The sequence below is a fragment of the Rhinoraja longicauda genome, chromosome 3 (genome assembly GCF_053455715.1).
Source record: "Rhinoraja longicauda isolate Sanriku21f chromosome 3, sRhiLon1.1, whole genome shotgun sequence".
NCBI lineage: Eukaryota > Metazoa > Chordata > Chondrichthyes > Rajiformes > Arhynchobatidae > Rhinoraja > Rhinoraja longicauda.
The window spans coordinates 46004296-46016663 of NC_135955.1; the positions used below are offsets into that span (position 1 = coordinate 46004296).

A 12368-nucleotide genomic window follows, 5' to 3' on the forward strand; every position below is an offset into this window, starting at 1 on the left:
CTGAGATTCGAGTTTTCTGATACTTTCGTTCTCCACCCCACTCCCACTCTGACTTATCTGTCTGTGGCTTTCTGTATTGTTCAGGAAAGGCACAATGCAAGCTTTGAGGAACCTTCCATCTGGATCTATTCCACACTTCAGATCTCAATATCAAATTCAAGAATTTCAGAGAGCTACTTGTCTGTTGATCAATTCAGCTATAGGATAGCTATCAGTAATTTGAATTCATTTTTTTCTCTCCACAGAACTCTCTAATATACTGGGAAATCCTAGTTTTCTCCTTTAGGTCCCAGGTTTAACAACAGCTTTGGCCTGCATTTCACAGTTTTATTTGTACCATTATTTGTTTTCTCTTTTTCTCTCCCTCTCTCTCACACACACAAACATACATAAACACCAACTGCCCTTATTAATGTATTAATTGGTGGCACAGTGGCACAGTTAGAGCTGCTGCCTCACAGCGCCGGAGACCCAGTTTTGAACCTGACTACGGGTTCTGTCTTTACAGAGTTAACATAGAAATATAGAAAATAGGTGCAGGATGAGGCCATTTGGCCTTTGAGCCAGCACCCCCAATCATTGTGATCACGGCTGATCATCCACAATCAGTAACCCGTGCCTGCCTTCTCCCCATATCCCTTGATTCCGCTAGCCCTTAGAGCTCTATTTAACTCTCTTTTAAATTCATCCAGTGATTTGGCCTCCACTGCCCTCTGTGGCAGAGAATTCCACAAATTCACAACTCTCTGGGTGAAAAAGTTTCTCACCTCAGTTTCAATGGCCTCCCCTTTATTCTTAGTCTGTGGTCCCTGGTACTGGACTCCCCCAACATTGGGAACATTTTTCCTGCACCTAGCTTGTCCAGTCCTTTTATAATTTTATACGTTTCTATAAGATCCCCTCTCATCCTTCTAAATTCCAGTGAATACAACCCCAGTCTTTCCAATCTTTCCTCATATGACAGTTCCACCATCCCGGAGATTAACCTTGTGAACCTACGCTGCTCTGCCTCAATAGCAAGGATGTCCTTCCTCAAATTAGGAGACCAATACTGCACACACTACTCCGGATGTGGTCGCACCAGGGCCCTGCAGAAGGACCTCTTTACTCCTATACTCAAATCCTATCGTTATGAAGGCCAACATGCCATTAGCTTTCTTCACTGCCTGCTGTATCTGCATGTTTACTTTCAGTGACTGGTGTACAAGGACACCCAGGTCTCGTTGCACTTCCCTTTTACTTAATCTGACACCATTGAGATAATAATCTGCCTCCTTGTTTTTGATGCAAAAGTGGATAACCTCACATTTATGTACATTATACTCCATCTGCCATGCATCTGCCCACTCACTCAACCTGTCCAAGTCACCCTGCAACCTTCTAACATCCTCTTCGCATTTCACACTGCCACCCAGCTTTGTGTCATCTGCAAATTTGCTAATGTTACTTTTAATTCCATCATCCAAATCATTAATATATATTGTAAATAGTTGCGGCCCCAGCACCGAGCCTTGCGGCACTCCACTCGCCACTACCTGCCATTCTGCAAAGGACCTGTTTATACCTACTCTTTGCTTCCTGTCTGCCAACCAATTCTCTATCCATGTCAATCTCCTACCCTCAATACCATGTGCTCATTTTTTGCCCACTAATCTCCTGTGTGGGACCTTATCAAAGGATAAGGTCCATCACAAGTTTGTACATTCTGCTTGTGACTGCGTGGGTTTTCTCTAGGTGCTTCAGTTTCCTCCCATATTCCAAAGATGTACGGTTTGTAGATTAATTGGCCTCTGTAAATTGCCTCTAATGTGTAGGATGCGAACGTAGGATAACCTAGAACTAGTGTATGGGTGATCAATGTTCAGCGTGGACTCGGTGGAGTGAAGAGCCTGTTTCCATGCTGTACCTCTAAACTAAACCAGATGTTTCACTGCAACAATTCAGGCGATACCATATCAGATATATTCCTTATTACATACCTACCCTCTCTGTAATGTAAAACAAACTTACCTTCTCACTTTCTGCACCATTATTTGAAATATTTCATTTCAACAGATGCTGACTCACTTTCTGAGTGTTTATAACATTTTTTGTTTTTATGTTAGGCTTTCTTTACCTCACTTTATCCAGCATGATTTCAAGGACAGAATCCTTGAATTTTGTATACAGTCAACCACCCATTTTCAAGAATAGCTTACTTGCAAATCCCTTCCCTCTTCATACCATAAACAATCTAGTCTTCTAACTGGGCTTCATATAGCTTGGCTCACATGGATGCATTGAGCCAAAGGACCTGTTTCTATGCTGTACATTTCTATGACTCTTAAGTGGCATTGTGACTGTCAACCATCTTAGTATACCCTTTAATTACGTAAAGAAGAGCTTGTAGTGGCCAAGAGATGATGCCTCAATTTCAGGGAGATTGATAGTTTAAAAAAAGGATGATGTCTTAAATTGCAATTAAATCCATGTTTGGACATTACTCTGCATTTGAGCCTGAAATTCTTGAGCCTAGATCCCAAACTGATGGGAAACTATGAAACTGTGCACTACTCTGTTCCAACAAATAGCACAATAGTCTGAAGTATCCTCAAGAGTCAACTAATGAGGGAAAAATATCAGAGGTCTCAGAGTGAAACAATAAAATAAGCTGTTTGTTATTAAAAATTGAATAATTAGGAACTTGTTGGTATTGGTGTTGATTTATTCATGTACCCAGGAGTGCTGACATTTGCTTCATATTAGCAAATGGAATATACTTGTAGATTCCAAAGCAACTAAATTTATAGTTCCAGAATTAAAGACCCTGACCAGAGAAGCAGCACATGCCAGAAACATTGTAAGGGTCCTCCTTCCCACCCCAACAATGCAATTTATTAATATCAATTCTTTCCAACTAAGTACTGCCTGATCACTGGTCATTCAGCAGCAATTAGCTCTGTTCATCGAGAGCATGGGGTATACTGGCATATAGACTGAGAATGGATTCAAAAGAAAGCAAGGTATTGATCAGGTTAAACTATAAAATCTCAAAGGGTCTGCATCTAATTCTCAGTCAATAGACATTTGCACATTTCAGGATATTTTCATGTTCTGTCCATATCTGTTGCAAGAATTTTTCAGCCTTTTAGTTTCACATTTTCAATCAATTGTACATTGAACATGCGGGTGAGATTGGAAAGGAGGGACACATCTAATATAATTAGGCCTGATCATGCTCAATGCAGCTGTGTCTCCTGTTTATCCCCTCCATTATCTTCATAGCCCCCCAGTTTGATGAGGAGGAGGCACAGTCCTGCCAGGTGGAGCAGTTAGTCAAAGAGTAAGACAACAGGGAAACAGGCCTTTTGGTCCAAATTGTCCATGCTGACCAAGATGCCCCATCTAAGCCAATGTTTGGCCCTTATCCTTCTAAATCTTTCCTATCCATGTACCTGTCCAAGTGTTTTTTAAATGTTGCTATAATACCTGCCTCCTCTAGCAGCTCGTTCCATATACCCACCAATCTCAACTGTGTGAAAAAGTTGTCCCTCCGGTTCCTATTAAATTTTTACACTCTCACTTTAAATCTACGTCTTCTAGTTCATGATTCCCCTACCCTGGATAAAATACATTTATTCTAACTATTCACCCTATCTATTCTCCTTACACCTCAATAAGATTACCCCTCAATCTCCTGCACTCTGAGGAATAGTCTTTAGTTGATGAACAGTAATTAAGTGTGGGCAGGTGGATTCTGAGCATTCACCCAGACCTGATGGCCTTTTGGCAGCTCACTGCCATGAAAAATGTGATCAACCATCTCTAAATATGGATGAAAATCACATTTGGAGATATGTAAACACAGTTGATTGAAATATATCTATTAATGTTTAAAAAATGCATTTTAATTTAATTTAAATGCATTAAATTAAATATATATATAATTGTTTGTCAGCAATTCCGATCAAATGAACAAGGTGATATGGTCGCCTTAACTGCCACAAAGCTGAGGAACCAGGATCCATAACTTGAACTTAGCACAAATGAGCTCCACCCATGGACTTGGCACTGAGTCCAGCATCAGAATCAAACATGTTCCGGATTCCCTGTTGCAATGTACAGGCGCAGTAATCAGGATAATACCGACCTGCATGTTATTCTTATTAGCTGGCAGTTCTTTCCAGAAACACCAGCTGAAGGAAACCGTGACCAATGTCATTGTATCTGCTTCCAATGCAGCTGGAAGTCTTTCAATGCAGCCTCCAATTCATCTGGCAGTGCTGTTTGCTGCACGGAAAAGATGGTTAAAGGGCAACTCAAACAAACGGCTATTCACCAAGATTCTCAGTTGATTGAATCCACACATTTACAAATATCAAGAGGCAATGTTTTCCAGCAGCTGAAGCACACTATAGGCAAAGAAAGGCAACAAAAAAATCATTTATATAGTGACTTTTCAAGCCTGAGGAATTTGGTTTGAGGTGCATATTGACTGTTTTAGAACGTTAGTTTACAGTTTACCAGTAGAAATGTCTGATTAATTCAGAAACACCAATGGAGATTGAATATGTCCCAAAAAACATGTATTACAGTGTGTGAGAGTATTAATAATGAATATTGTCATTAAGCGCTCAATGAATAGTTCATAACAAAACTTAAAAAACATTATTTTGCAACGGAAATCACTTGTAATTAGTTTATGGATATTAAAGCAAACGTGTAATGCTTACTCTGTCTACTGAAGTTTTAAGTTTCATTTCCTGAGGAGAGTATCCTGGCCAGTGATTTGCTCTGTCATTTGCTGTTAGCAATATAGAAAGTTAGCTCCTAAATCATCTAACAATCTATCTAGCTCAGGCATGAGAAACACAGGAGCAAGAGGAGACCTTTCAGCCCCTGGAGTTGGCTTCACTACTCAATACAAATTTGTCTGATCCTTTATCTCAATACTGCACTCCCCATTCTGTTTGTTGCTCTTTGTATCCAGAACTCTGTCCGCTTCTTAAATATATTCACCAATTTTGCCTCCGCCATCTTCTTTGGTAAATAATTCCACAAGTTCACCTCCCTTGGAGTGAGGAGATTGCTCCATATCTCAGTTCTAAATCTCCTACTGCCAATCTTGGGACTGACCCTTTGTTCAAAATACCTCAGCCAGGGGAAATATCATACCTGTGTGGGGGATCAGGCCACTCCTTGGGTCAGCCCCCTCGTTACGTGACGGACAGGCGAAAGGGGTTAAAAGCCAGGCCAAGGGAAGGCGTATCTTATCCCTAGGAGAACTACGCTGTGGGCAGGAGCTCACAGCCTAATAAAAGAATCTAACTAAACACTGCCTGGCTGTCTTGCCTTTTCTCTGGCCTCCGCCAGGCCACTACATTGGTGACCTCGACGGACATCACACGTAGTGATGTCAAACGATAATATGCAACCCGGTCCTGCCGCCCTCGTGCAACCCGGTCCTGCCGCCCTCGGTCCTGCCGACCTCGAGGCCGTCTCCCTCAAACTCCCGACCCTGTGGACCGAAGAGCCTGAGGTCTGGTTCCAGCAGGCAGAGGCACAGTTTGCTGTGCGAGGGGTAACCGTCGACTTGACGAAGTACTTTTATGTCGTCGGCGCCCTGGACCAGGCGACAGCAAGGCGAGTAAAGCCTTACCTTAATGACCCCCCCGCGGCTGACAAATATAAGGGCCTTAAAGAACTCCTTATCAGGAGGTTCGGCCTCAGCGACGCCGAGAGGGCAACTCGCGTTATGAGCCAGGGGGGGCTCGGGGACCGACGGCCGTCGGCCCTTCTGGAGGACATGCTCGCCTTTATGGGTGACCACCCACCCTGTTTTTTATTCAAGCAGGCCTACCTGCGGCAGCTCCCGGTCGACCTCCGTTCTCAGCTCGCTGAGGATCCCTTCACCGACACGCAGCGGCTGGGCACGCACCTGCATCCCGTGCCAAACTTCAAAAATCCAGCGACACGTGCGTGCGCCTCTGCAAGAGTTTCGTGTCCCTCGGCAGCGCTTCGACCACATTCATGTGGACATCGTGGGGCCGCTGCCGCCGTCCCGGGGCATGACCTACCTCTTCACTGTGGTAGATCGCTTCACGCGGTGGCCGGAGGCCATTCCGCTGTCAGACACCTCGACGGCCACCTGCGCGCGGGCCTTGGCGGCGCACTGGATCGCCCGGTTCGGGGTGCCACTGGACATTACATCCGACCGGGGGCCACAGTTCACTTCGGAACTGTGGTCGGCCATGGCAAGACTCTTGGGTGTCAGCCTACACCACACTACGGCGTACCATCCACAGTCGAACGGGTTGGTGGAACGTTTTCACCGCCAGCTGAAAGCTGCCCTGAAGGCTCGGCTCACGGGCCCAGACTGGGTGGACGCCCTGCCGTGGGTTTTGCTGGGGATCCGCACCGCACCCAAGGAGGACTTGGCCTCCTCCTCCGCCGAGTTGGTGTACGGGGTCCCCTTGACGGTTCCCGGGGAGTTCATCCCACCAGCGCAGGGTCGAGTGGAGCAGCCTTCTGACGCCCTGCAACGTCTTCGGCAGACGGTGGGCAGGCTGGCACCTGTGCCTACGTCACGTCATGGGACATTCCAGCCACACGTCCCTGCCGCTCTGGAGGACTGCCAGTTTGTGTTCCTGCGCAGGGACGCACACCGATCACTTCTCCAGCGGCCGTACGAGGGCCCCTTCCGGGTCCTGCAACACGGCTCGGCCACATTCGTTCTGGACATGGGGGGTCGCAGAGAGACTGTTTCGGTCGCACGGCTGAAGCCGGCACACGTGGACATTGATCGGCCGGTGCCGGTTGCACAGCCCCGCCCGCGCGGTCGCCCCCCGTCCAAGCTACCCCCTCCAGTGTCTGCTACGACCCCTCCACCTGTCGGTCAGTCGCCGGTCCCTGCGCCGGTCATGGTGCGCACCCGGGCTGGTCGCCTCGTGCGCCCTCCTGTCCGTTTTGTACCTCCGGTTCTTGGGGGGGGTCCTGTGGCGGATCAGGCCACTCCTTGGGTCAGCCCCCTCGTTACGTGACGGACAGGCGAAAGGGGTTAAAAGCCAGGCCAAGGGAAGGCGTATCTTATCCCTAGGAGAACTACGCTGTGGGCAGGAGCTCACAGCCTAATAAAAGAATCTAACTAAACACTGCCTGGCTGTCTTGCCTTTTCTCTGGCCTCCGCCAGGCCACTACATTGGTGACCTCGACGGACATCACACGTAGTGATGTCAAACGATAATATGCAACCCGGTCCTGCCGCCCTCGTGCAACCCGGTCCTGCCGCCCTCGGTCCTGCCGACCTCGAGGCCGTCTCCCTCAAACTCCCGACCCTGTGGACCGAAGAGCCTGAGGTCTGGTTCCAGCAGGCAGAGGCACAGTTTGCTGTGCGAGGGGTAACCGTCGACTTGACGAAGTACTTTTATGTCGTCGGCGCCCTGGACCAGGCCTTTTCTCTGGCCTCCGCCAGGCCACTACACCTGCATCCAGTTTTTCAAGCTCACTCAAAACTAAATTTTTCAATGAGATCTCATTTTGTTTTTCTGAACTCTGGTGAATGTAATCTTAGTCAGTCCAAGCCCTGCTCCTACAACAGTCCTGCCTTACCAGAAAATCAGTTTGGTAACTTTCATTGCACTCCCTCTTCAGCAAGGATATATCTAGTTTGGTGAAGAGACCGAAGCTATACACAATAGTCCAGGTTTGGTCTCACCAAGGTGCTGTATAATCATAAGGCACCCTTGCTCCTGTATTCAAAACCACTGGTAATAAAGGCCAACATATTGTGTGTCCTCTTAACTGTTTGTTGAACCCACCTTTTTGCTTTCTGTGACGGAGAAACAAGGACATCTTGTTTGAAAATCAATATTTCCCAATCAGTTACCATTTAAATAATGTTCTACATTTCTATTTTTCTGTCATGTCGTATGTTTTTTGTCCACTCACTCAACATATTTAAATGTCCTGGAAAACCCTTTACATCCACATCATAATATTCCTATTTGGTTTCATGTCATTTGCAAACTTAGAACTCTTACATTTGGAGACATAGGAAACTACAAAAAAAAAGCAAAGTGGTGAAGGAACTCACTGGGTCAGGCGGTGTCTGTGGAGAGAATGGACGCGCTTGAGTCTGAATAAAGTTCTCTCTCAAATTGTCTGCCTGACCCGCTGAGTCCTTCCAGCATTTGTTTTGTGCCCAAGCGTTATGTTTGGTTCCCATCATGCAATTAATTGATATGTATTGTGAAAGGTTGGAGCACAAGCACTGATCCCTGCAGTCTTCCACTAGTTACCACCTACCATCCATAAAATAGAACCATTTATCACCACTCTCTGTTTGCTGTCTACAAACTAATGTTCAATAGATATGTTACCACCATTGTCTTTCATTCTGCACACTAATCACTTCTGTGGACCTTTATTGAAAGCCTTGTCAAAAACAATTTCCCTTTAATGTTGTCTTTGTGGAATTCTAATGTCATATTATTTAGACTTGAGTATTTCACCCCCCCCCCCAGTGATATTAGGCTGACTGGTATGCTTTAACCTATTTTCTTTCTCTCTCCTTTATCATTAGATCTCTGAAGTAAAAAAAAGGCAACTTTGTAAAGTTATCACAAATGTTTATCTCATGCATGTTATTATTGTTTTATGCACAGGTTTGCAGCCTCAGCTCCTTCTCCTCATCACATCAGTCCCAGGAGAGTTGCAGCACCTCCTCCCTTGATGCACAGAAGAACGCCACAGCCACCCCAAATACAGCAATATTCAGGATCCCACCTCAAACCTTACCCACCAGCACAACCCAGCAGCATCCATGTCCAAGGTAAGAAATAAGGACACTAAAACAAAGTCAAGGCCACATGGGAAATCTTGTGAAGAATGAAGATTTTTGCATTTACATGATGAAAACTAATTAATTTTTTTCATTCTGCAACTGGAAATTTCTGATGGCAAATCTTATTTCTGGACGAGACGTCTTTAGTGGAAAGAAAAACAATGCTAACATTTCAGAATATGACTTTTCACTAAGTCTGCATTTGATTACCCTCTATTGGTAGAGATTCAACTGTTTTAATCAACTCCAGAAAGAAAAAGAACAAACGGGAATGTTGATAGGATAGTTCATTGGAATAGCATTAGCGACTGAGATTATAGTGGGGTGGATCAGGGGATTAAAATGACCAAAAGCTCAAGTTCTTCCTCACGGATGCAGTTTTCCACAGCGCATCACCCACTCTATGTTAAATCTCCACAAAATGAATGACAGCATTTTGGGCAGCAAATTCAACAGACTAAACTGCAAACAACACAATTAATTCAATGATTCATCTGGAGTTAATATTTGGGATTTAGTTTATTAGGAAGGGAGGAGATAAGATGCCAAAGGGTGCATCCCCTCTGTGGGCAAGGTTCCCTCAAATGAAAGGGAGAGAACATTCATGGTGAATAACAAGTGGGTTATAACACTACAAAGGGAAGGTTTATTTCAGAATACTGATAAAGAAGGAAAAGTTATGTTTGGGTGGTGACATTTTAATGGAGATTGATTTGAGATGGAGGAAACGGTAGAAAATGATCCCTTTAATGCAGAATGGATGGAAGATGAGGGCAAGGGAAACATTATCTGTGAGGTAGGCGCAAGGAAGTGCAGATGATGGTTTACAAAAGAGGACACAGTGTGCTGGAGTAATTTAGTGGGTCAGGCAGCAACTCTGGAGAACTGAGGGAAAGGTTTGTACGGGAGAAGAAGGGGTTAGAACACCCATGTAGGGACATCTCTCTCCATTCCAAACCCACTCTCGTCTCCCTCATTTCCAGCCACAAATCCTATTGTTTGATTTTCCATTGCTATTCAATTTGAGCTATTTTGCCTTCCTTCCACACATGAATTAAGCCAGTTTTTTCTTCATTTTTCTTCTTTGTATCGTCGGTTTGAGTTCAGTTGTTAATGGAAGGATTTCTGGCTACTTAAGGAAGTAATTCTTACTCATTTCAGCCTAGGTTTACACTGGTTGAAATTTATTTCCCATGCAGTAAGTTTATCATAGGAGTGACATTGAAAGGGAGGGGATTTCTGTAAGTAAACCAAACATATGCATTAATCTGGCCTTGTAAAAAACTCCTTAACTCTGCCTCTAGCTATAGTCATACTTGTGACAATATAGATTCAAACAAAAATATTAAATTTGATTGTTTCATTTTCTCATCTTTTGTCATTAACTGAGGAATTTCTAACAATTTAATTGTCTCTCTCATTCCTTTAATTAATTTTCTCTGTTCCTCACATACTTCTCAATCTTGCTAAAAACCTAATACACCACACCTTCCTTCAGATGAAACATCCTCTTGCAATATAGTTGCTGGAAAGTTTGATTTTAAATTTCTCCATTGCGCAGTTCTTAACATTCCAGATACCAACCACCCTCTGATGTGAAAATTAACGACTCAAATAATCTCTTAAACGCCTACCCCTTTACCCTAAACATGTGCCCTCTGGTTTTTAACACATCTGTTGTGCAGAAAGGTTTCTTGCTATCTACTCTTTTTATGCCCTTCATCATTTTGTACACCGCAATTAGATCCTCCTTTGATTTCTCCACTCCAAGAAAAACAAACCCAGCCTCAGAGCCTCCTTCCAATTGAAATGTCCCAACCCAGACAATGTCCTGGTGAATCTCCTCTGCACCCTCCCCACCACCGTTGCATCTTTCCAGAAGTGTGAAGAGCACACTCCCTGAGAGGCCTATGAAGACAGAGAGACTTGCAACATTCAAGAAGTGTCTAGATGCACATTTGAATTACCAAGAAGTAGAAGTTTACGGGCCAAGTGCTGGAAAAGGGATTAGTAAAGATGGGTGTTTAGTGACGGAATAAATAAGGCGGGCTAAAAAGTCTGCTCTTTGCGTTACAACTCTATGGCTACGTGTCAGGACAGCCCAGTCAAATTATAAACTTGCTGGAGTTTAGAAGAATGAGGGGGGACCTCATTGAAACATACAGAATAGTGAAAGGCTTGGATAGAGTGGATGTGGAGAGGGTGTTTCCACTAGTGGGAGAGTCTAGGACTGGAGGTCATAGCCTCAGAATTAAAGGACATTCTTTTAGGAAGGAGATGAGGAGGAATTTATTTAATCAGAGGGTGGTGAATCTGTGAAATTATTTGCCACAGAAGGCTGTGGAAGCAAAGTTAGTGGATATATTTAAGGCAGATAGATAGATTCTTGATTAGTTCAAGTGTCAGAGGTTATGGGAAGGAGGTAGGAGAATGGGGTTAGGAGGAAGAGATAGATCAGTCATGATTGAATGGCAGAGTAGACTTGATGGGCCGAATGGCCTAATTCTGCTCCAATCACTTATGAACATGAAAAAAGCACTGGATTGCTTCCATTTTTCTTTCATTCCTACTAAATTAATGGTGTGCTCTATTCTCACTGTCAGTACATCACTTTGGATTGTCAAATAGGATGAACAGATTTGGCTCTGATCAGTTTAATTAAATTTTGAAATCAATCATGTCCCAATTACATTAAATTTCCATTTGCTCAACGAGCACAAAATCAAGCCCACAGAAATTTCTATGAAAGTCAAAAATATACATGTGAAAAATTGCTGTCAGCAATATTAATGGATTAGTTTAAATTATTTATACTATGTGCTTCTATTTCCTATTTTTATACAGGCTTTACTGATTAATACCATTACAAAAATAGCTGCAGAATATGTAATATTTATGTATTAAATATTGAAGTGCTCAATTCATCACAATCATATTCAGCATATTGAGGTTATGTTTACTATTGTACTGTGCCCTTGTGATAGCTCAGCTTCCCACAGCTTTACCTTCACAGCCTATAAACCATGGTAATAACTTCAAGCAGACCAATATTAATTCTTGCTTCATGCTGGAAAAAATATCAGTACCAGTCCTTTTGAGATTTAGAGCAAGATTTTCTACATCATTTGCAGCAATATTGTGCCATTAATGAGGCAGCTGAGATGGAATGCTGCCCAGGGAAGCAATTAATAATGTTGAGGCAGTTTTCATACCATACCACACTGCCCTGTTCATTGCATATGCAGGATAGGCCAGCATCAGACAGGAAGTCATTCTACCTACTATCCATTACCTGCATTATATCTGGATGGTGTATTATTCTGATACAATTAATCTGACAGGTTCTCCAAATTTGCAACAGTATCATGCAGTATATAAATATTCTTGTGTACAAAATAGATGTGTGGTGACTTATGAGAGAGTGAGCAGGGGGGTGCAGATGATTTTTTTTTCAAAAGGTCAAAACGGTGAAATCTGTTTCACAAAATGCAAGAGTACAGCAAGATGCCTCAGTAATTTATCATATCCAAAGGAGATGAATGATGCA

General features: G+C 43.7%; 1 protein-coding gene across 1 annotated transcript in view; it reads left to right on the plus strand.

Moving 5' to 3' along the window:
* Positions 1 to 12368, plus strand: part of glis3 (GLIS family zinc finger 3) — a 377909-nt gene that overhangs the window by 325441 nt on the left and 40100 nt on the right. The window contains exon 9 of the mRNA XM_078396063.1: positions 8643 to 8809. Within this exon, the coding sequence (XP_078252189.1) occupies positions 8643 to 8809 (167 nt within the window). The remainder of the gene's footprint in view (positions 1 to 8642; positions 8810 to 12368) is intronic.